At 39.2% G+C, this 25,617-nt stretch overlaps 1 protein-coding gene across 1 annotated transcript in view; it reads right to left on the minus strand.

Annotated features, from left to right (window-relative positions):
* Positions 1–364: 364 nt before the first annotated feature.
* The window catches only part of LOC128357993 (plexin-A1-like), a 221,860-nt gene continuing 196,607 nt past the window's right edge, over positions 365–25,617 (minus strand). Inside the window, 12 exon segments of the mRNA XM_053318444.1 lie at positions 365–460; positions 1,933–2,083; positions 4,272–4,484; positions 5,114–5,283; positions 8,274–8,464; positions 10,736–10,832; positions 10,961–11,064; positions 12,199–12,358; positions 12,961–13,107; positions 18,199–18,265; positions 19,965–20,123; positions 21,456–21,553. Coding sequence (XP_053174419.1) covers positions 365–460; positions 1,933–2,083; positions 4,272–4,484; positions 5,114–5,283; positions 8,274–8,464; positions 10,736–10,832; positions 10,961–11,064; positions 12,199–12,358; positions 12,961–13,107; positions 18,199–18,265; positions 19,965–20,123; positions 21,456–21,553 — 1,653 coding nt within the window.

Genomic DNA, 25,617 nt, shown 5'->3' on the forward strand with positions numbered 1-25,617 from the left:
GGTCCATAACGGCTGAGGCTGAAGGTGCGTTTGATTTGGTTGTTCTGAGCTGGGTTGACGGCTAGCGAAAAGAAAAAGGAAAGAAAAAAGAAAGGGGAAAAAAAGCCAACCCGGCTAAAGAAGGGGGGGGGGGTGGGCCTCAGTTCCAAACTCTGCTGTCTCTCCAGTGTGCTGCTGCTGCTGGGTGCTTGTGTCCTTGCAGTCCTTTTTTTCCGCTGCTGCTTGTTGTTGTTTGTGAGGGTGATAACGACAGACTTCAAACGTCGAGGGTCAAAAATGTCATGGCCGGCGAAGGTTTGTCAGGGAAAGGCGTGTCGGTTTGGCCAGTTCTCCACTTGGCCGAGGCGTGCGACTGGGCCGGTCCTCAGCTAGCCAGGGCCATGGTGTCGATGACCTGCTCCAGCTTGCCGCGTAGCCTCTGCCGGCGCGACTGCTCGTCCTTCTGTAGCGCTGACAGGATCTGGACACAAATGTGGAGGGAGATTACACTACATCATCATGACACCATCACAGTTTCAGTCTTAAAGCGCAGAAAAGACCACTGGGTGTTTCTGATGTCCTCCTTAACCCTTGATGCCACCCCAGAGAGGGTTCTTATGCAAATTTCAGGTTCCCTGTTAGTGATTACATTTTAAACGGATGTTGAACATGTCGGGGTTGGTGGGGCAGGTGTGAGGCCAATGGGAGGTCTGTAATGTCATGTTAATGGCTTCTTCTGTGTGTATAGCGGTGTGTGTGTTAACATGTGTGGCATAAACAAGGAAGGGAGGAGTTACAGTGTGTTCATAGTTCTCTGCTCTCTTACATGTTGTGTTGTGTGCGCATGTATATGAGCATGTATATATGTGTGTGTGTGTGTGCATTGAGGTGACGGTGGCCGTGCAGCTGCCTACATCTGGATAATAGGCTGTAATGAAGGGGAGCAGTTGCTTTGAATGGAGCCAGCTGCAAGCAGCTAGTATAACTACTGTAATACTGCTGGTATGGAGGGAGGGAGAGGAGGAAGAAAGAGGGCCAAGATGGCTTATCTTTCACCAAATAAAAAGCTTTGTTGGGGGAGGGGGGGGGGGGGGTCACGGGGACGTATGGCTGTCTGTCAGGAGCTGGAAGAGGAGGAAGGGGAAAGTCAGACCTGTTGTGAGTCGTGGGAGTGAAAAGTAAAAGAGAGGGAGAAGGATAATAAGAGGTAGAGAAAGAGGGATGAGATGAAAGATTAAATAGCTGGAGGGAAATATTTTTGTCATTTCAGCTGTGTTTTAATGGGTGCATAGAACAGATGTAAAGCTTCATTATGTGTCCACTTATAAAATGCATTTAGCATATACGTGTATTTCTCCCTCACTTACACATACACTTACACATACGCGCACACACACACACACACACACACACACACACACACACACACACACATACCTATATATAGTCAGCAAAAGCAATAAAACGCACACATCATTCAATTTTCAGCATAATTACAAATGGACTAACTTTTACTCTTCCATATGCTTTATTTAACACACACATACAGACACACACAAACACACACACACATGTTTTACTGTATATAGTCAGCAAAAGCAATAAAAAAACATACATAATTTAATTTTCAGCATAATTACAAATGGACTAACTTTTACTCTTCCATATGCTCTACTTAAAACACACACACACACACACACACACACACACACCAGCAGTACCTTAAGGATACATGCAGGTCTTTGGAAAAAATCACATGAATTTAATAAAGCTCCATTAGCTTCATAATGTGTCAGGCTCATGGCTTAATGTGCATCCTAATGGTGATAATACCTTCCAGTCTGTATGGATATGGACGGGTTATCATTGTAATTGAATTCAAATGAACTCGCCGTATTAGTCAAGACAAGTAAAAGGAGGAATGGGCATTCAGTGGATCTGGTGGGTGCTCACCTCGTCTTTGTATTTGATGATGTAGGAGTAGATCTCGTGCAGCGCAGACATGCTGTTGAACTGGCTGAGGTGCAGACGGGACTGCTCTGCCAGGTAGGCACTCATGTCCTGATCGCTGATGGCTGGCATACGGGAGATATCAGAGTAATACCTAGACGAGAGAGACCAAGCACAGTTTTACATATAAGCCCATTTGTATTCCACACGGAGCTCCACCTAAATATTCGGAAAGTGACCAGTCTCTATCACTGAGGGGGGGGCGTGAGGGGGTTGATACAGTTCACATTTCCATGTCTCCGTCTCCATATCCTGCTCAAGGACACTTTGACTGGACAAATGGACATGCCCCCCAAAACAGCTGGAGAGGAGAGAAATGGGGTGTATATTATTCAACAGCAGCTACTGTATGAGTTTAAGTTGTTCTGCATGGAAACTAAGGGAGAGTATGAAAATTATTAGGTCAGAAAAAAGGGAGGGGTGTGTATTTTTTTTCCTTTTGCTCAAGAGAGTAGCCTAAATATTTAGAGAGACCAGGCGAGGATCTTTTAATTGTTCCTCATCTGGGATTTACATTTTATTTTAATTATTCCCTTGGTAGATTTATTTAAAGAAAACCCTAACCCTAAATACTGCATATAGCATCAAGGGGAGGGTCCAATTACAATTATGAAGGTGTTTTTGCTCTTTATTAAAGATTTCCTTCAGTTCTAGTCTCATGACATTATTAAGATATATATAGAAGTTAAAATTTTGTGAGGTTTTTTTTGTCTTTATGTCTGGAAGTTTTCAATGAGTTAGAGGTGATTGAGCTCCAGGGATGTAGGAATCATGTTAATGGTAATTTCTGAGCCTTAATAAAGTCAAAGCATATATTGATTGAGCCAAACAAACAAAGACAGAAACCTAATTTCTTTATATTATAACATGATTGTTTTGCTGATTGTAATTGTCATCAGCCACCAGACCAGGACATGAATATATTTAGTGATGTGATATTCTGATTGATATTAAAGTGTGATATCATATTTTAAGAAAGAAAACAAAACCCTTTTTTTAAAAAAATGTTTCAACATTATGGACAATTCAGTTCCCTCCTCATCCTATTTATTTACATACAGTCCCTAATGATACCTGATTGTTAGTCCATGCTATCAGAGCAACAGCAACATTCATATAATCAGTGTCATTGGCTCCAAAAAGTCCAGTCAAAGTGAACAATACAGTATAATAAGAATATACCCATGTGTTAAGTAGTACCTGAACCTGTTTGCAGCATCCATAACTCATCAGTCTCAAGGTTTACTGCAGCGGGGCAGGTTGGGGTCGAGTGCAAGGTTTAACTGCACCCAGTTAACCCGCGCCTATAAATCTTCATCTCATATAAGCTCTCTGCAAACCTTAAGCATGTTACTGTAGCATTTAAGCAAGTCACCGAACATCGTGACAACAATACTTGCCGAGCACGCTGCTTAACATCGTTATGCCAACGTGAGACAAGATACTCTGAGTCTTCTCCAAAAGTGTAAACAATGGTTGTGGCAAGCGTTGGTGGTGCATAACTTATGGTGATGGTTTAACATTCTGGGGCTGAATAAAAGATGAAGGGTGAACCAGGGGACGGTTTCAGCGAGCTTAAATTTAGTGAGTGGTGCTGCAGTAGCTACAAATCCTTCTTTGTTTTTTTTACAGTTGATGTGGATTTAAAAATCAAAGAGAATTGGCTTTTTCGTATACTGTATTGTACTGTTGATATTAATAAGCCTGGGGCAAGATGTTGATTTGAAGAAAATCCAGTAATTACAAGATGGTTTTGCATTCATTTCATCTGGCTGCTTTGAATTCTAGTTGCCTGCTTTCTTTTTCTAAAAGAAAATAAAGTTCAACCTACATTTGCCTGTAATGTTACACTAAAATAATTAGCTATTAAATATTGTTATTACATTTAATTTTACCACTTCACCTCAGTTTTCTTGCAGTTTTGCCAACCTTTGTAGCCTCCAACAGCTCATAAGGAACATTTTCATTTAGTATAGAGAACTGTTCATACGCTGGTCTAGAAACACTGGTATAATATTCTCATTTAACAAAGTTTTAATCTCAGTATGTCTACATTTAAAGGTGCAGTGTGTAAGATTTAGTGGCATCTAGCGGTGAGGTTGCAGAATGTAACCGAGTACCCCTCCTCCTCCCCTTCCAAGCGTGTAGGAGAAACTACAGTGACTGTAAAACTCATGAAAAATGGTCCTATCTAGAGCCAGTGTTTGCTTTGTCCATTCTGAGCTACTGTAGAAACATTGTGGTTCAACATGCTAAATTCTGCACCTTTAACTTTGACTCACCTCTCTACCCAGTTCTTGTAGTTGGGGATGTCTTTAGCGTAGAGGAGTTTATTCGAAGGCGAGTCTTTTCCTAGTTTGTGTTCTGATGTGGAACAGGAGTCCATGAAGGTCTGAGCCACCACAGACAGACAGGCGTCTGTGATACTGTTCTTATGGATGTCAAATACGAACTGCGGGTTCTTGATCACGTTCACCCAGAACCGCAGAGGAAGACTGGAGGGGAGGAAAGAGGGAAATGACGTCCTGGTGAGAGCTGTTTTATATGACATCATCCTAATGTGCTGAAGTGATTGAGTCATGTTTTTATTGTCTTTGTTTTCATATTACTCAGTTGGTCTTTATAACTTTATAAAAAGGTACATCTAGTGTTGTGCAAATACAGCAAAACCTGTTAATGAAATAAATGTAAATAAATAATGTATAGGAAAACAATATTGCAATAACAGTCTCTGGAAGTTATCATGTATAATCCAGTAAAATATGACTGAGCATCCTACACAGCAACATTTCTAATTTGTTATGCATTTTTGCAGAGCTGAATTTATTGATTTATGATTTTATACATATATACATTACACATTTATACACAGAGAAACTTCAAAAATCACCAAAATCAACATGTAATTCTTTTGACAGCAGACAGCCTGACTCAGCCTGAGAAAGGCTAAAATGTTAATGTCCTGAGAGTGAAGAAGCCTGAGAGTTTTCTTCCTTTTTTAGACTGAACTGGGTTCCATCTTTTGACACTCTTTAATTCCAAAAATACTTCCATGCTCGACATTGAGACTCACATTTTCTGTAGCTACAGGTGAAAAGTGAGGAACTCTGTCTGTCTGACTTACCAGTTGCTCTTCCAGGTATGTCGTACATCGTAGTCATTGATGGAGTGCTTGTCAGCCTGTTCGTCCAGGAAGTCGAACATATACTTGATGGCCAGTGGCAGCGCGCTGCCTCTGTGAGCCGTGCTGAAGATGGTCTCGAACAGGTCATCCACAAACTTCTGTAACGTACCCTGAAGAGGAAAGGAAGAAAAAGAGAGGAGAAGAGTTAAAGAAGTATATAAACAGTGTGAAATTACCAGGATCCACTATCAATGTGTTTACCTGTGGTAATTGTTTTCCATGGACATATTATTTCTCAGATGTGACCTTAGGGCTTAAAATTACTATATAGAGATGTGAGTTTGAATCTATGTCTAACAAGCAATTTGATGCTTCTATTGTTCATCAGTTTGAGTGATTCTCTGACATTATAAGCATCACATTGCCTTATTATGGTACGTGTTTTGACCTTTGGAATGATTCTCATGATCAATTGAGCCACCCAAGCCCCATCTCTCGCTCTCTCTCTACATATATATATATATTTGAAAACGAGTTTCCAGTGTAGGGAGTAATGTGTTACTGAGTAACGTGTTAGAGTACTTGGATTATTTTTTTGATGTAACAAGTAACATGTTAGGTCCGCAATTTAAGTACTCAGTTGTTTAATTACGTTTTCAAAAAGGTAAGCCCTTATTATTTTTTTAACCAACTATTACCGACGTTACTACTTTTTTGGCAGGCAGGCAGGCAGGCAGGCAGGCACCTGGCTACATGCTACAGTTATATCACTGAGAGCATGTACGGCAGCTCGGTGAGCAAGGTGGCAGAAGGGACAGAGTTCATGGAAATATTCAAATTTTTTGATTTTATGGAAGGAAATAAGGACAAGAACATTACAGTAAAACGCAAGTTATGTCTGTTGACCTGTTGTAGGGATGTGTTTAAAAAGCCTGTATGTATGTGGGCATATGTTTGAAAAGCCACTTTAGTCCAATAAAGAGCTGTAAAGGAATCACAAAGGGGTTTTCATTTTCGGGAACACAAAAGTACTCTATCCAGTTACTTTTTTCAGAAGGTAATGCTGTAGTGTAACTAGTTACTTTTGAATGGCAATAATTCAATTCATTAATTCTGATAATAAGAAGAGAAGGCAGCACCTTAATGAAATGGAATTCTCAGAGAGGAGGAAGAGAATAATAAATAACAATAAATAGCTACAAAGTGGTGTGTGTGTGTGTGTGTGTGTGTATGTGTGTGTGTGTGTGTGTGTGCGTGTGTGTGTGTGTGTGTGTATGTATGTGTGTGTACGTGTGTGTGTATGTGTGTGTGTGCCTAAAATTTCCAGCACTTGTATCCACAGCACCTGAATGAGCCGTAAGTGTGTAGATTTTTAGTGTGAATGGCCCCTCTGGGAGGCGCGGTGATAACTCTGGCGCTGCGACCGGCTCGTTCTGCCCGCTGAGCTCGGCGGAATCACAAACAGTAAAAACCCCCAGCCCTTTTGGATTTGGACGGCGCTTTCCTCCAATGACGACGCTTCATCGTAATTACATCAAATGCAGCCTAAATGAATTTCCCTAACAACACATTTGTTTTCCCCGACTTCTCCATCTGGCAGCATCTATTAACGAGGAAATGTTTGGTGGTGGTGGGGAAGGGGGGCGGGCTGGTCGATGGGGGGGTGGGTGTATTTACTGTAGGCAGCCATGGCGAAAATGGAACAGGGATGAATTGCGTCCGCCTGGGACGCTTGGGCAGACATACAGAGAGACAGACAGCAACGGAGAGACAAAGACAAGATGAGCTCCTCAATTGCATTTGTCTCTCTCTCTCTCTTTTGCTCCATCATGCATGTCCAAATCTTCAATCCCTCAACCAATTACCTGCCTCCTGACAACTCCAGTATCTGTCTCCCTGCACCCTGCACCACAAGCCCACCCTTTATTAATCTGTTTTTTTCTTATTACCAGTGGAAATTGAAAAGGCAGGGTAGCTTGTAACTGCTGCCCATTGCTTTATTTCACCACTCCTCTTACAATTAGAAGAGAGGGACGCTGAACTGAGAGACACTGAAGGACAGAAAGGAAAAAAAAAACAAAAAAAAAAACAAGTGGAAATGTTCTGGAAGGTGGCAAATGTTTATTGGTCTGTTTATCCCAGTATGTGTGTGTGTGTGTGTGTGTGCTTTTACACTTACACACAAACACTGGGATAAACAGGATAAAAGCAAAGTGTGAAAACAAGCTGTGACTTTACAGAGGTAACATTCTGCCCTATTTTTTTCATGCAATTTTGTTTTTTTTGTGGATTAAACAAACAAAACATTAATATAATTAGCAAATTAGAGTTGCTGGAAGGCTATTATTTTAGCTTTGGAGAGGGTCAGGCTAGCTGTTTCCCCTTATTTTAAATACTAATGCTAAGAAAAGCAGAGCATCTCCTGGCTGTAGCTTCATATTTAGTTTACAATCGTGATATCTAAACAAACTCTAAACATTGAACTGGTTTACCGCCTTAAATTTGATGTGATTCAATTCAATTTGACACTCCTCAGGGACATTATTAGTCCCTGAGGAGTGTTGTCATTGTCATAGCTTTAACTCTTACATACTGTTCAGAGTCAAATTTGACCCATTTTTACATTTAAAAGCTGTAAAAACACCTCATACACATTTCTTTTAGCTGGATTTATCCTAGTGTTTACATGTTTTTCTGTTTTATGTAAAGCACATTGAGTTGCCATTGTGTATGAAATGCGCTATATAAATAAAACTGCCTTGCCTTGCCTTGCCTAGTGTGACCCACAGTATAACTGATCTTTTTTTATATTTTTGTGCAGATGATACACATTTGGAGATATGCAAATGTACAAATTCTTAAATAAAATCACAAATCAGCATTCAAACACGTTGCTGTTCTACCAAATAAAATACCATAAAATAGTCTTTTTTTCCATAAGATTAATCAATATAAGGATTCATCAAACACCTATTAATGACTGACGGGGGATTTATGAATGTGAAGACTACTTATGAGTCAGAATATGAACAGTTTGTAAGGGTTAAAGAGTTAACTAAACTGAAGAGATTCCATTAGTCTTGAGTTTTAATGTCCTCCAATGCTTCTAAATGCTGTTAGAAAGCTGTTTCCACCCTGCCATAAATCGTGCGTGTCTTACTTTGGTAGCCAGCAGCCTGGTCAGGTAGATCTCAGACACCATCTTGCTGCCTCGGTCGCCCTCCCTCTGGTCCGAGTGGTCGTGGTTCTTCACCAGGTGCCACAGTTTGGTTCCACTCTCCAGGTCGGGGGTGATCATGGGCGTCCGGGATCGTAGGCTGTCTGGACTGCTCGCTGTCCTCAACATACTCTCTATAGCCAGAAACATGAGACACAGTTAGTTGATACAGTGAATAAAAAAAAGATTAATTTCACTATTATAAATTTCAGTATTAGAAACCAGCAATTCTTTTCATACTCGCATATTATCCTGTATAATTAAAAATCACTTAGATACTCAGGCAAGTGAAGGTAAAGGGACAATAATCACCCATAAAACTGTATGTCTTTAATATGTCTCTTCTTTTTTTAGCCTGTGACTCACACTACCCCTCCATCTTTCTCTATATCATCTGTACCTGCTTCATTATTCATGGTGTGAGAGTCAAAGTTGATTAAAGTGAAGCAAGGAGATGCATATCTACGACTGTAGCATTTAGGAAAGAGAAGGGGTGAGATGCATGGGAGGTTTTGGGTGGGGGGTGGGTGGGGGGGGGGGGTTAACGATGTGTTGAGTAACTGCTGCTCCTGGTGAAGAAGGTATGTTTATGTTTGTTGAAAGGAAAGAAGGAGGAGGAGAGGAGAGAAGTGAGTGTGAGGGAGATGACAGGAAAACAGGGTGGGAGGGCTAAATGGATGGAGAGAAAAAAAAAAAGGGTCAGGAGAGGGAGGTGAAATGGAGAGTGATGGGAGAGCAGGGGCTGGAGAAGTGAAAGAGGCTGAGTGGTGTGGTGTGTAGTGCTGTTGTTGCTTTTGCCAGCAGGGCGCTGAGTGGCTTTGATTCCAAAGCCATCACGGGGCTCGCTGGTGGCCGACAATTACTGAATGTTCATAAACAGGCATTCACACAAAACTGAGCGTACGCCCATATGATCGCAATTAAACTGGAAAGCAGAAATGGATGCATGTTTTTAAAATGTATTTGCCGTGAAGCTAAATAGCCACAGCTGTGGATTTTAACAGTGTGAGGCGGCTAATACAAGATTTAAGATGTGATTATAGACATGTGGTAAACTAAAACTACTTCCTCTTCACTAATGCAGTATTCAAACAGTTTGATAGCACATTCATTCCTTTTTTTCCATGGAGCCTACAAATAGGTAAGTATTGGGCAACAAGTTGGCATATTACTCCAGTTTTAGCAACACTTCATTGCCTCCCAGTATCATTTAGAATAGATTTGAAGCTACTTTTACTTGTTTTTAAAGCTCTAAATGTTATTTAGGGACCGGCCTACATCACTCTGACTCTCTGTCATTTAACAATCCTTCACAAGCTCTCAGATCATCTAAACCCTAACCCTGCTGGGTTTTTAAATACACACAATTACAGCCCTAAGAAATAGGAAGTGTTGCATTCTTTAATTATGCTCCAACATTATGGAATAGTTACCTAAAGCTATAAGAAATATATAAGACCTTTCTGAACATTTTTACTAAATGTCTTTTTTTTCTTACAAATTGTCTAACTTTATTTTGTTTTAATTTATTTTTTTACTTGCTGTTGTTTTATTGTTTTTTTCTCTGTAAAGTACTTTGTTGTTAAGTTTTTTATTATCATTATTATCTTTAAACTACAAGAAGCCAACCTGAGGTATTTCATGGTTGATGTGGTTAAAATAAAAAATGTCCCCACTGTGAGGTAGAGTGGTGAAAACAGTCACCATCAGACAGGGTCTCGTTGTTCTAACCTCTCTGGTGAGTCAAACAGTCATAAAAAATAAAATCTGACCCGCCACTTTAAAAAAAAAAAAAAAAAGCAGAGCTTTCACTCCCCTGCTATTTTCATGTACCAAAACTGTCATCAGAATCTGCTCTTGAGGGATAAAAACAGCTAACAAAACCACATGATTCACTTCCTAACCAAACAGCAGAACAGTAGCTGTGCTCTCAGGTGTGCATGCAGGAGGTTTGAATCCCACTTAGTATCAGAAAAAGCTAATTTATCTTCTAAATAGTTTAATTTTCCACTGAAGTATACCATATTGATGCAGAGCCTCTGTCTATTGCTGACTGCCAGGTGTCCTCTCTCCTTCTCTCTTTCACTCTGTCAGCTGGGAGATCGAGGTGTCTACTTTAATGCCCGTCATTTACGGACTGCTTGGAAATAGCCGTGAAATAGCCTTGGCCCGGGCTGATAGCATTGGATAAAAAGGATTGCCGTTCGCAGAGAGGGGGGGGGGCGGGGGTAAAGAAGAAAAAGAATGGAGCCCAATCATGGCTGTGATAAACAAAGAAAAAAGAGAATGAAAGCGAGGGGGAGAGAGAGAGAGAGAGAGAGAGAGAGAGAGAGGCAGGTAGAGATGAGATTCATTGACAGAATGATTTAAACAGGATCAGGTCTGGAGGAGAGTGGGTAGCGTACCGTATCTGCTGAGGCTCTTGGTGAACGTGGAGGAGTTGGAGATGTTATAGGCGGAGTTCTGTTTTGGCACGAGGGCAATCACCGAGCCATCTGTTACCTGCACGTCCAAAACAAACACCGCACACAACACCCATTGTTTGTTACCAGTCAGCTCTTTCAAGCGTATCTTCATGTATAGAGTGTCCATGTGCCCCTTGTTTTTCTTTTTTTGGGGCGCAGGCGTACCTGATAGTGAGCCAGTGTGTTGAGTCTCTTCCAGTCGTTGTCAATCTTAGTTGTGACGTCTTCATCCTGCAGGATGATTCGGGCCATCCGACCTTGACGCCATTCTTTAGAAAGAGGGAATCAAGGTTTAGAGTAATAGACAAAACATTAATACCCTGTGTGTGTGTGTGTGTGTGTGTGTGTGTGTGTGTGTGTGTGTGTGTGTGTGTGTGTGTGTGCTTCATCTGGAGTGAAGTCAGACACTATTTCACTCTAAATGCTAAATCATCTTCTTTCAAATTTTATTTATGAAGTAACATTATGTTCTTCACATAAACTTGGATTGCTGTACAATAATTATCAAAATATGAAATATGGCTGTTTCATACCATCAGCCATCAGACTGTACAACACCACAGCTCCCAGTACCTCCCACTACCACTCCCACTAAAAGACTGAGGCTGTCCTTACTGTTTAAACCCAGGAACATTACACACTTGTATATAGTATAAGGAATTTATGTGTATTGTAGATTTATATCATTACAGATTATTTTAGAGATTGTTTATTGTATATTTTATTTTTTATCTCTTCACCATTATGTGACTACTGTTGTGTCAATTTTGAATTAACAGTTTTTAGTGACAACCCCATAAAAACACTGCAGCTAACCTCAGCTCTACAGACCATTTTAGTGTCTTTCAGCTCATTGTTTTTAGTATTACAGCTCACAACTCCACTGTTTCAATCCACACTCACACCTTTCATCATTACTCTGTTTGCAGCAGCAGAGCCACAGGCAGGATGAATGCTGGAAATATGACTCTAAATGGATGCTAATGTTGCTCTGTATGTACTAGATGTATGTTTGCTACCTACAAGGTGGTAATAGTTACGTTTGTGTTGACAGCTTGTTGTGCTGCCTTTAAGCAGCCTAAATAACCATATTAGCAGTTACAGCACCAGTCCATTTTTTTCATTGCAGCTGCAGTTCTTTGCCTTTTCCCACAGACAATTACATCTTTTCATCTATGAGTAATACAAAGTGTGAAAATCTGTGTGACATTGTCCTGAGACGTAAGTGTTAAAGACAAATCTCCATCCTCTCTTCCACTGAGTCACATCCTTTATCCTGTCGCTCTCAGTTTTCTCCGCATCATCTGCAAATGTTAAAAACTGCAGCTCTCTTGGCCTCTGTAAGTATATCATTGCACGTGTGTTAGACATGTGGAATACGCAGACTTTAGAGTATGTCTTACCCAGGTCCATATCAGAAGCTTTGGGCCTCTGTGAATAGGGGCTGCCCTTGTACACGGCGTCGAGCAGCTTCTCTTTGACCTGAGTGATTGTGTCGCAGTTCAGACACTTGACCGTCACCTCCGAGGCGTTCTCGTTCTCCGGGTTCACGCAGTGCAGCGTCTGGCGGGGAAAACAGGAGGAAACAGAGGAGAACGGACACGGATAAAAGAAGTGAGGCTTGAAGCAGAGACGCTACATGAACGCTGCCAACCCGCTGAAATGTTTGGATGATTGTTTAGGTGCATTTGAATGTACCTGACAGCGTTTTCACACTTCATTTGTTTACAGCAGCTATTCTAAATCATTTTCCTGGTCGGTTCGGGGTTTGTTTGGGCTTATAATCACTCAGCATTTGCACTTGGGTGCTAACCAAAACAACTGCGGCAGATCCTTCTGACAAGTAGGTGTGTCCAAACCTGGACGGCTTTGTTTGGAGAGAGTGTGTGATTAATTCTGGGCAGTAGTTAGGTCGGTTCATGGCCAGATCACATTCTCCTTCCAAACATAACTAAAGCTCTGTGTTTATCCTGGAAGAAAGTCAGTCTCTACTGCAGACTCCTGACCAATTAAGGAAATGATGGCTCCCGCATTTCAACTGGTGATTAGTTACAGTTTGCTTTAAAGTTTTCATTGTCAAACATGACTAAAGCTCAATAACTCATGCAGTGATTCAGACTGAAGCAGACAGGAACAAGCCTGGAGATATTGGGAAGTTTACTGACCAATGTTTTGTAGTCAATCTGTTGCCTGATGAGTTTGTCTTCGCTGAGTGAGTAGCGGGCTTCTCCTGTGATGGCATCTATGGGTCCCTTCTCCATCTGCTGCTTGATGGCACAGTAAAGCATGAACAGAGGCTCTCCAGCACACTCCTGATCAGGGAGAAGACATAGAGAGAGAGAGACAGAGAGAGAGCGTTCTATATTAAACATGAATATATTAAAAACACACAGAATGTTATAACTACCCAGTAAAATCACATATGCATGATTCCTTAGACTTTGATAAAGCAGTGATATCCAAATGATTCAGCTTGTGATCTCTTAAAATAAAGCTGGGTCTATTCAAAGCCCTCCATCGAACGTTTAAAGGGGTTGTGAGCATCTCAACCCAACAGACTAACATCCATTAACAATTATGCACCTTACTGCTTAACCCTTACATAATGTTCAGGGTCAACTTTGACCCATTTTTACATTTGACAGCTATAAAAACATAATATACACATTTCTTTTAGCAGAATTTTTCCTAATGTGACCAACAGTATACAAAAATGGAAACAAAATGAATGAATGAATCATCAGCAATGTAGATATAATAAGTGGAAAATGCAAATCATAGAACATAATGTTATGCAGCAGTCAGGCAATATCAATATATTACGATACGTGAAATCTGAGACAATATCTAGTCTCATATCACGATATCGACATAATATGGATTTATTGCCCAGCCCTACAGTGTACTATAGTAATATAAATATAATCAAACAGTGTAGACTCAGCAAATACATTATTATAGTTATGGTTACATCTCTAGCCCCTATTCTATTTTTAGTCATTCTATTCTATTTTTTGAATTTGAGTCAGTCTTTAATTGTTTTTTAATTGTTTCTTTTCCCAACCTCATTGTTTTTGTTTTGTGATTAATGTCAAGTGGCTGCTGCACAACCTTAATGTCCCTTAGGGATTAATAAAGTACTCTATCCATCATTTGTCTAGTTATTATGTTAATAATTGTTGAAGGAAATACTCTAAAAACCTGGAAAAATGAACTATTCGAGGGGGCAAAACATTTTTCTTCTTTTCCACTCTGTTCATGCAAGTTTTGACAATCTCTGTTCTAAAAGCTCAGTGTCTAATGGCAGACATCTGCTGCTTTATTTAAAGTAAACATTAATAATGATATGCAAAGTAGTCTTTACCTAATTTAGGCATCCTCATGAGATTTGTGTAAAATATAAGCTGACTAGAAAGCCAAAACTCTACTTAATCCACACAGTGTCTTCCCAGCTTAATGTGGATACATTTTTTTATTCCAAATTCTGTTGCTTTTAAATCCTACAGCACCTGCACAGGGAGACTAATAAGTGAAATGCTTAGTTACCTTTCAGACCCTTTATCCTCAATTTAACATTCAAATAAAACCTACTAAATTCACCTTAAAGTGGAGAGACTATTTTCTACAGTCCAATCCCGACCTTTCCATCAAACCTGCCTCTATTTTACACTACCTACTGAGGCGATGTTAGCATGAAGCAGATCTAAAAAATTCATTATGAGCGAGTGACTAAGTTTAATCATGCGATCACGCCATGAATTAGCATCAGAGCTTCAAAACCAGTTATGGAAATAGCTAGGCTACATCTGCATGAGATACCACCAGTGAAAAGCATGATACGGTTTATAAAACAGCAGATTTTTATATAATAAAGCCAAAATGACAAGTGTAAAGCATTGGGTGAGTCAACCTGAGGTGACGTCGCAAAATTGTGAGGGACACAGTGTTACGTAAACATCGCTTTATCTTTCTTTCTTTTTTTCCCAATACAGACTGAAAGCAGTGTTATATAAATCTTTTCACTTCTCTCCCATTGGCTACTTCTCTTAGCTTCTGTGACCGAACACAGATGTTATAAATATGTTTCTCACTCTCACCTCCGTCAGAGACACTTGTCAATCAATAATGTCATTAGTCATCACTTGAGCCTAAGGAAAACACTCCCGGGCTGAAGTAGCAGCAGTTTAGAGGGGAGAGAGAGGACACATCACGGCCAATAGTCACTCTGACGAGAGCTTAATGATCGACCGTGCTGTGCTTAGGGAGATACTTCAGACTGTGTGTGTGTGTGTGTGTGTGTGTGTGTGTGTGTGTGTGTGTGTGACTGCTGGAGATGCATGAGGTCCTGATGAGAACAGGCGAAAGTACTAATTTATCTGTCTCACCTTCAAGCACTCTCAGAGACTCGCTTTTTCTTTCTAACACACACATTCGTCCTTTTCCTATCTCGATATAATACCCTTCCTCCACCTCTTCAACTGTGAGATAACTGTTAAAGGGTTACTTCTTTTTCTTCATCTCTCCATCTTACAATCATACATACCATATGTGCTAAGCCACTGGGGTATTTTGGGGTAGTAGTTGTCAGTTTTGGTCAAATGATGTTTTCCCAGTTTGATTCTATCTGATTTTGAACAGTGTGTTACTAGTTACCTTATTTAAAATGTAATAAGTAATATAACTATTTCAATTACTTCATCAAACTGATATAACTTATTACAATGATTAAGATAAGTGTATCGATTGAGCATCTAAATCTAAGTCCAGCTGTTTTTCAAGGATACTGACATGATTTATAAGAGAGATGATTTTTTATAAAGCAACATTTATCTCTCATTTAAAATGTATTTATTAGTTCATGTAGATTTTGGAATATAAAATAAAGATTTGATGAAAAAAGTCAAAAGTCTGGCATGAGCTTAACTGGTACTGTGACACCATTTAATCCAATGTGTGCTCCAAATAAGCCCACGCCGTGATTTATTTACAAAACACTGTGTACAGTACATCACTATATTGAAGATATAAAATAACATTATAATTATGGATTAATATGAAATTTAGTACCAACATTAAAGTTTCTCTTAAGATGACTTACAATCACTTTGGTGACTTTTCATCCAGTGACATTATCAGCTCAATACTTTGGTAAATGGGTAAATACCTGCAGCTGTACTAAACATCAGCATGTTACCATTGTTAGCATTTAAGCATTCTGACTCCAGCAATTCAGCTAAAAACACCAGTGTGTCTGAGTACAGCTTCATAGTCTCATAGTTTTGCTACATTTTAAAACCCCTACAACATTTTTAAAAGGAACAATCTGAGAGGCAAAAATCACTGTCAACACCCTGCATCATTCACAACTTGTGATGATGGGTTGCTAATAGAAGGGTGCATGATGTAGTAAATCCCACTATCTGAAACTATCATATATATTCTGTATCAGCATGTTTAAACCCAAGACTACTTGTGCACATTTTTAAACATCTTTCCCCAAAACTGAGACATATGTGCTATATTTGTCCCTCACCGTCTCATCCAACCACAAACCTTCCTGCTAACAGTGTCTCTATTGTTTCCTTCTATTCCTCCCTCTCTCTCCTCTTTTCACATCCCCTGTTTTTTTCTCCTTCCTCTCCTCCCCCGCTTCCTCCTTTTCCTCCTCCTCCGTCCTAACTCCTAATTGTCGTGTCCTCCTCTCTATTCTTCTCCCCTCTAACCCCTTCCCCTCCTCTCCCTTCTGACGCTCTCGCCCAGCCGTTCCCTCTCTTCTCTCTTTTCTCTTCCTCACTTCACACGCTTTAAGAACCTCGTTAGCATCTAGGCCAATTACGTGGGTAGCAGCTAACGAGACGGAGCAAGCATACATCACAGTGTTATGCTTTTGCTTCGGCTTTCACCTTGGTTGCTTGGCCACTGCATGCTTGTCTACGTAATTTGCCTTTACTCCACATACTGCCTTCATTAAGGCTTTCTAATTGTATGCTGACATTTACATTTCAGCGATATAACAATGGCTGCTGCTTTATGGGGAGTGCAACAGTGAAATGAACCCTGGATTCCTACATCACTAACGATCAGTGTCAACTATAAACCTAAAATAAATGAATAACTTGAACACATTGGTTTTTTGTGGACCCAGCATAACATTTCTGCTTTTAATCCATTTTGAGAGAATATATTAGAGGATTATGGTAAAAATGTCTAAGTGGTGTAACCATTAAAACTTTGTATCCAATAATTCAACTCTCAATAAAAGACTAGTTTGGGATGATCTTAGATTATATGTTTTTATATTAAATAAAGGTAATGGAATACAATTGTTCTAAATATTACAATAATATTTGTATAAGTCCACTTAAATACACTGTATGAGGATCAAATATTTAATATTTATCAATATTTTGTGGTTACACCATTTGACATTTTCAGGAGCATTCAGTCTTACTTTTGGTGTAGAAATGGTGCAAAACCAACAGAAATACAAAATGTACATTTTAACAAACCTGATGCTGCTTATTATTATATTTTTGAGTTGCTCATCTTGCCAACCTTTATTTGTCACTGATCCATAAACATATAAACAAGAAAACCATCAAAATGAGAGATTACATCCAATTTAAAGCCATCCTTTTCAAAGTTTTCGCCTAAAAGTACTCGTCTCTGTCCGAGTTTTGCTTGCTTTGTGACTATGAGAATCATCACATTATACTCATAATGCGATTAGGATTATAATGGCATATAAGGACAACTTCAAGCCTTTGTAATTAAAGAAAGACGAGACGAGGGGGAAACTGCTGTGAAAGGAACACATTCACATTTTCTGACTGGACTAGTTTTGTGTAAGCGGGTATGTTAAAGTGAGGGATGGGATGAGGAGGGGACAGGGTGGATGAAAAGGAATGGGTGGGGGGCGGGGGGGTTGGCATGTGTGAGGACAACGTGACCTTAAATCAGAGAGGAGACTGACAGTGGTATAATGACAACGGAAACTACACACAAGAAAGAGAGATCAGAGGAAGAGAAGGCGTGAGCTAAAAGAACAACACAAAGGTCAGTCTGCTACAACAGTGAAATTATGAGAGGAAAGGATCTGAGATGAGACTTGAGAAAAAAGGACATTAAAACAGCTGAAAAAGGACATGTGTGCTTGTGGGAGGCTTTGATGATGTACTGTATGTGTTCTGCACTACTAAAGTGAGAAAAGATGTGGCAGAAATAAGAAAAACCTTTTAATAAGCAGAGTGAGAGAAATGAAACGGATAAATAAAAGAAGCCAGGAGCATTTAATAAAAGTCCCAGATAGAAAAACAAATAAATATACTTTATAAGACGTTGCTCGATATAAAAGACACAGATAAGGATAGTATGTGATCATCATGCACTGTTGTTGGTCTTACCTTGAGGAACTTGTACAAGAGGAATGTAAACCAGTTGGTCAGCATTTTCTCTGCAACAGACTCCGTTCTGACAGGAAGGAGAAAAAAAGGGACAAAAATATATCAAAAAATAATCCTTCCATCTCTGTGACTGTCATGTATTCTTGGCTGCCTCCCATCTAAGTCAGAGAGCACTTTGCTTGCTCTCATCACTTGTCATCTGCTGCTGTATTGATGTTTTCTAATTGTTCCTAGTCCTTTAATGCTACTAATGATGCTGAATGTGATCTGATTTTCCAACAGTGGGACTTGAAGCCCTGTGGTTTGAAATGCTTCTTTGATGTAATTCTTTTAACTTAAATTTAACTTGAAACTGCACACAGACTGAGCAGGACTGATGTCTGATGTATGGGTCAATGACATATTTTGTTGTGTCCATGTGGTTTAATCAAATTAAAGGGGTTAACATTTGTGGACCCAGCATAACATGTTTTTTAATCCATTATGAAAGAGTATATTAGAAGATTATGGTAAAAATGTCTAAGTGGTGTAACCATAAAACCTTTGTACCAAATAATTAAACTGCCTTAAACATTCTCAATAAAACAGCATATCAACGAGTTTGAAGTTCACGTAAATACACTGTAGGTGGATAAAATATTGAACATTCATCATTCTTTTGTGGTTACACCATTTGACATTTTCAGGAGCATTCAGTCTTACTTTTGGTAAAAAATGTTGTAAATGTCATTTTAAATGACATAAAAGCAACAAAAATACTAAATGTACATTTTAACAAACCTGATGCTGCTTTTAAAACTAGTTAAAAAAGATATTTCTGAATTGCTCAACTTGCCAACCTTTATCGGTCACTGACCTGTATACATTTGAGGTGCAGATAATGCAAATGATTAAATTTCATGAACGTGTTACACTCATCAGGTTGAAACAAGCAATTTTCGACAAGTTAGTGCAGTTAAGAGAGTGTGCTGAATCTGACTTGGAACACGTATGAACAAATGACTCTAAAGTTTAGGATAAGATTATAAATGAGGATAATTGTCTTCTCCAACTGAACAGGAGGAGACAAGGGGTCTGCTCACACTTCAAACTCTGTATCTAGATCTAAAGCTATGTTAGATCAGAGATTTATGTAACTCCCTCTCTCTTCCTATGGGAGAGACAAATCTTTAAAGTAGTCCCTGCAACACCATATGATGTGCTCCATAGGCCTTTATGATGTACCTGTGTATGTGTGTCTTTATCATGTACCTGTGTGTGACAAAAACTAATGGAAAAGTCATTGATGTGGATAACAGAATCCACAGCACGGCTGGATTTATGTACAGCGGAGGAGAAAATAACACCATAATGGCCTATTACAACAGTCAAATAAATATTTAGCAGTGCGTATTCTCTGGTATTTTATCAACATGCGACAAGTGAGAGTGAAAAGACTCGGGGAATTTTAAAGGTGATAATTTGATCATTTTGATACTGACTGATACTAAGATTTCATTGTCTGATTTTTTTGTTCTTCTCTGTTAGCTTTGATTAATGATAGAGACATGGATGACTTAATCTAAGCTTAGAAACTATGACTTCCACATAATGAGTAGAAAAGTGACTTTAAATCTTCCTCTCTTTCTCTTCTGTATTCCAGCTGCTTACTTCCTTCCTTCCTCCCTATCCACCCTTTTTTTTTTTTACCCCCCCCCCCCCCCCCCCCGTGCTTAAATCCTTCTTGTCTCTCTGTGTGTTTTCCTGTCTCTCCACGTCTTCCTCACCTCCTGAGCAGCAGTTTTGGATGGTTTTTGCTCTCCAGGTTTCTGTCTATCAGGTCGGACAGCAGCTGTTTGAGAACACCGGTGGCGTACTCCATCTCCCCCTGCAGGGCCGTCATGATCAGAGACGCCACGTTGCCTCGGTCTCTCATGGAAAACGATCTGGGAACGCATTTAAACTGTTAACAATGTGTCACATAAATATTTCACAAACATTATCAGCAGCTTTTTTTTGTTAAGTCACGTCTGAGACTTTAAAAAACATGTGCACCATTAACCTCATAACAGTTCATTTAAATATTAATGTGTGTTTAATCTTAATTAAACAGTGTTACAACTCTGGTTTGTAATAAACCATTTGGCTAAGTGCTTTGCAGTCATTTTAGACCCGCTAAAATGTTTTTTACTCGGTTTATAAATGTGTCTTTCCTGCTCTAATCCCAGGGAAAGCGCAGCCTTTCATGTCATATTAGTCAAATTAAACAAGTGATAACAACACATTTTCCCAAAGAAAAAATAATCCTTTAGAGAAAAAAAAAAGAGAATAAAACATTTTTGTCTGAAAAGTTTTACCCAGTTTTTTATAATAATAAAAATAATGATAATAAAAAATCATAATTTGATGTTTATTAACAGATGTAACTCTGGTTTTATCAAAAGGCAGCAGCTGGTGCATGTGAAATATTGAGAGCACCACAGATTTTAAAGGCATTTGTCCAACCAAAACTAGCATCCTCTCGCCTGCTCTAATTACTCTGAGGGGATGTGGGTCAATGAGGTTTGTTTGTGTCCATGTGGTTTAGTCAAATATAAAGGGGTTAAAATCTGAAAATAAATGTATGAATAACTTAGACACACATTCTTTTATTGTGGAGTCAGCATAACATTTCTGCTTTTAATCCATTTTGAGGGAATATATTAGAGGTGGTGGTGTAACCATAAAAACTTTGTACCAAATAATTCAACTTGTTTAAAAACACTAAATTCTCAATAAAACACCATATCAACTAGTTTGGCATGATCTTACATTATAACTTTTATATAAAATAAAGGTAATGGAATACAATTGTTGTAAGTATTACATTTAATCTGGGGAATCATCTCAAGTCTAGTAAACCACATGTAGTGTCTTGTAGTGTAACCACCATTTAAGTGACCATTTTGTTAACATTGTGAAAAAAAGCCACATAATAGTGAGTGGTTTTACAAAGAAGGACCCCTGATGATCACAACTGCTGCCTGACAAGGTTAGAAGCTCTTACCAGTTACTCATAAATTGACAATTTTAGGACTTGGTCAGTTTGCTCAGTGTATATGTCAAATGGTATGACCCTAGACATTCTTTTGTGGTTACACCATTTGACATTTTCAGGAGCATTCAGTCTTACTTTCAGTCAATACCTTTTCAAAAAAACTGTGGGAAAATTCATAATAAATGTCCACAAACTATAAGAATCTATATCTGGATTAAAACAAAAACAGAAAGACACAGACCTCTGAGCTTCCAGAGTTCGTATGAATGTCAAAAGGAAATGCTTCTTCGTCAGCAGCTGGCCAAACAACGTCAGAGCCTTCTCCACGTTTGCTTGGACCTGAAAAAAGTCACATATGGAGTAACAACAGGGTAATAATGTTAGTAGAGAACAGCTCTCTGTACACACACATGTCTCTTCTTTGTTTTTTTGCATTATTGAAAGATGAGCCCTCTGTCTTTTACAATCCTACATTTTCCCCAAACAACAGACACATAATGACAAGTTACAACAGTGTCTTTAAGGCTTGTTTTCCTTCTGTCTTCGTCCTGTTATAATGACTTCAAATAGCATGTGAAAAATCCTGCTTTTTCTCTAAAACGTGTACATGGTGGAACGAGAAGTTGATTTTTTTGTTATTGAAGTGGTCGACCTTTTTGAATACAAAAATTAGCAGTTGCGACAAAACTTCTTCAAAAATTCTTCAAGCAACCAACTAACCAATCTTTCTTTTGCATAGTTAGAGACAACTATGGGAACTTTGTGTGAGCAAAATCAAATGCTGAATATTAAAAACAACATAAAGATTCTAAACACATCGGTGAGCAGACACTTTCTTCCTCCCACCGTATAATGAGTTGAGATTGGCTTGTAAACAGCAAGTTAAGACTGATTGGCCACTCTCTCTCTCTCTCTCTCTCTCTCTCTCTCTCTCCCTCTCTCTTTTATTTTTTCTCTTTGGCTGCACTGCTGTGTGTTGTTTCTCAGTTGTTGCTCTCCAAATGATTTTAGCAGACAATTTGACATAATTGTCTTCTTGACATCAGGGGGCGGATGGCTCAATGCGTCCTCCCGTTGAATATCGATAAGATGAGAATTTTAATCATCGGCCCTGAGTGGGTTGCGCACGCACGTCAGCAGTCTGGGCTCCCTGTGTAGTCAGATGATGTATTCCTCTATGCATCTTTAATGCTAAGATAATTGTCATTTCTGTTTGATTATCCTCATGCAATAGAGAATGCAAACATCCCATTTTGACAGCTCAGAAAAGTCACGTTTAACCCTTTGCTGAATTTTTTTATTTACGTTGTTTTTTAAAATAACCCTTCAATAACCTCACAGACAAGCGGAATCTGTACAAGGAAGTCCAAAAATGTCTAATCGGGATCCGGCTGTCCTAGCACACGAGAGAGAGAGAGAGAAAGAGAGAGAGAGAGAGAGAGAGAGAGAGAGAGAGAGAGAGAGAGAGAGAGAGAGAGAGAGATCTAGGAGAAAAAGAGTGGAGAAGCATCGGGGGGTGTGTGTGTACCAGGGTTGGTGACAGAGTTGCACCCTGCTTGTTCCACTGGCTGGCACCTGTCACTCCTCATCAACAACATGCTAAACCCCCCCTCCCTCCCTATCCACCCCCCCGAAGATGCCTCTCTTTCTCTTGCTCTCTCGCTCTGTCTTCTTCACCGCTCTAATTCTCTCGGTGGCGCTGATTGTTGACTGTTTCACATCGTTGGTCTTCTCCCATTTTAATTTCTCCTGCTCTTTGTCTTCGTGTGTCTGTCTCACACACGTGCACACATTTTTTTTCTCTCTCACCTATCTCTCTCCCTCTCTCTCTTTTTCTATCATCATTCTTTTGTACCACTCTAACATCTATTCTTTCTCCCCCTCCAACGTGCCATAATAAAGTGTCTGGGCCTCTCTCTAAAGTGCTAAATGAGATTCTTGGGCCTCCAGGGTGGACTCTGAATGTACTGTGTGTGTGCGCGTGTGTGTCTGTGTGTGTGCATGTGCAAGATAGAATGAACGACAGATGGAGATGCGTGTACACACAGTGTCTTTACCAAATTTCAAAGATAGAATTAGGAAGGGTTCACCACATATCTACAAGACTCTGTGTGTGTGTGTGTGTGTGTGGGAGCGTAGCTGGTGTGTAGTGTGGCTTAAGGGAGAGAGCAGTCACACACAGCAATAAAGCTAAGGGCGTTGGTTTACACAGGCCATTGGATTACACCCCTGTGGGAAATACAGAGGCGAGAGGAAGGAAGTCTAGACATAACTATAAAATACAGAAGAGCCCAAATATGTCTGCCTGACACCTCGAGGTAAAAGGTGCATTTGGCTCAGGGGACATCTTACGTACAATGTCGTGTCACTAGAGATCTCGATCTGTTACATATGTACAGTATAACCTTACAGTGTCAAATCAAAAGAGAAAACAAAGATCTTTTGGGAGATTTCAGGCTGACAGGTTGATGGAACCTGTTGAGAGCGACTTTGTTTTAAGTTTCATGCTAATTTCTAATTTTGCTCACAGAACTTCTTCAGTGTCAGACCAAAGAATCAAAGCAGTTCAACATCCAGATGAATCATTTAGAATGAGGACTTCTAGTTTTTAGAACAAGCTGCTGATGAAACATAATGTGAAGAAGGCATCACTTGTTATTTTAATACACTTAATCAACATTTCCTATTTTATGTCCCTGCTGTTATTTTCAGGTTGTGAACTTTAATTAGGCTATAAGTAAAAACTATCTTCATCTTTTTTGTAAAAGGTGCAAATGTCAATTAGATGGTAATCTGCATAAGAAATAAAGAAACATTTTTAAAAAGGGTTATTATATATATATATACATATATAATCATCTGCTTGTAGTGATCAGTCTGACTTGGACAGACGTAATCATTCTAAGTTTCCACTCTATATAAAGTTTAAATTTAAGATTCTGTTACTTTAGTTTGTTGTCAAAGTTGAAAGCTCCGAATTAGATTTAATAAAATATTCCAAAGGATTTAGATTCAATAAGTAGATTCAGTACTGGAATCCAGATTTGATGAAATGCTATCAAAACCAAACCCTAGTCCAGAGTCTAAAATTAAGATTCTATTTCATTATTACATCAATCCTACAATATAGAATTCTGTATATGGTGGTCCAGAGAGAAAAAAGGTGGGTAAACAATAAAACAATAGCAATATTTAGTATGAGGTTGAATTGAATTATGTTACAAGCTTTATATAAGCATAAAAGGGCTAAACCAAATGAAAAGGTGGGAAAATGAGTAGTTTTTATTCTCAGAATTTGCATTATGACTCGTTTTATGTGGAAGATTTAACAGTCTCTGAAGAGCACAGTGGGCGTTTTCTACATCCAGGGATCATTTTATTGTGTTTAAGTAACTAACCCTTCTAGCCAAAAATAAGACGGGATGAATCACTGAGAATGAATCAAAAGAAGAAGAAGAAACGGCAGCTCTGAGACCGCCCGGGAGGACTTTTTTCTTCTTCTTCTTCTTTTTTTTTTCTCCTAAGAATATAAATCTACTTTCTGGATTAGAACGATTAAATGAAGCTGTAAAAGGTCAAACAAATTATTCCTTGATGCCAAAAAGTCAGTGCTCCAATCAAAGCCAATGGAGCAGCACCGGATTCTACATCTTAATGATAGCGTTGATTACAAACTTGGCTCTCTGGTTTTCTAGCTTTGGAGGAAGAGTAGTTTATGTTGACATACTATTAATTCTACTTCCCCCTCGGTCTCAGCGCTATCTCCATTCGGCTGTGCTGGCAAGGTGGTTGCATATACTGGTTTAATTAATAACTTAACAGTGATGTATAATGCAAGTAGCAACCCTAGTAACCCTGAATCATGTTTCTCTCTCTCTCTACTCTCATCCTCTTGCCATATTTCCCTTCAAACCTTCTTCACAAACCTTTTTAACTTCTCTTAATCTTCGACAATGTTTCTTTTTTTTGTCACTTTCAAGCAATCCTCAATTTAAAACTCTACTTCCATGCGTCAAGAGTACATGGCGAGCACATGTCCAATGAGATCAGACTAATGACGATACTAAGTCTCTTGAAAAGTCATTTGCATTCATTGAGACAAACTGAATACATTAAGACAAAGTAGGTGAAATATAGCCGATGTGATTAAGGTGAATCGCGTCTGGAGCTCCTCTTCTTGCCTCATATCTCACACTTTCTTTTTTTTTGAGAGGCTTGTGTTTGATGAAACCTGTCACGGGATAATGGCTACAAAGGTTTTAAGCAGTAAAGTCAGAAGGACACTTTCATACCATTAAATCCAACTTTGTGAAGAGTTTTTCTGAAAATGTTCTCTTTGTGAAACAACTTGCTGAGGTGAACTACTTTCGAGGTGATTTGTTAAGCTAAAGCAGCTACTGTCA

The sequence above is a fragment of the Scomber japonicus genome, chromosome 4, assembly GCF_027409825.1.
Source record: "Scomber japonicus isolate fScoJap1 chromosome 4, fScoJap1.pri, whole genome shotgun sequence".
NCBI lineage: Eukaryota > Metazoa > Chordata > Actinopteri > Scombriformes > Scombridae > Scomber > Scomber japonicus.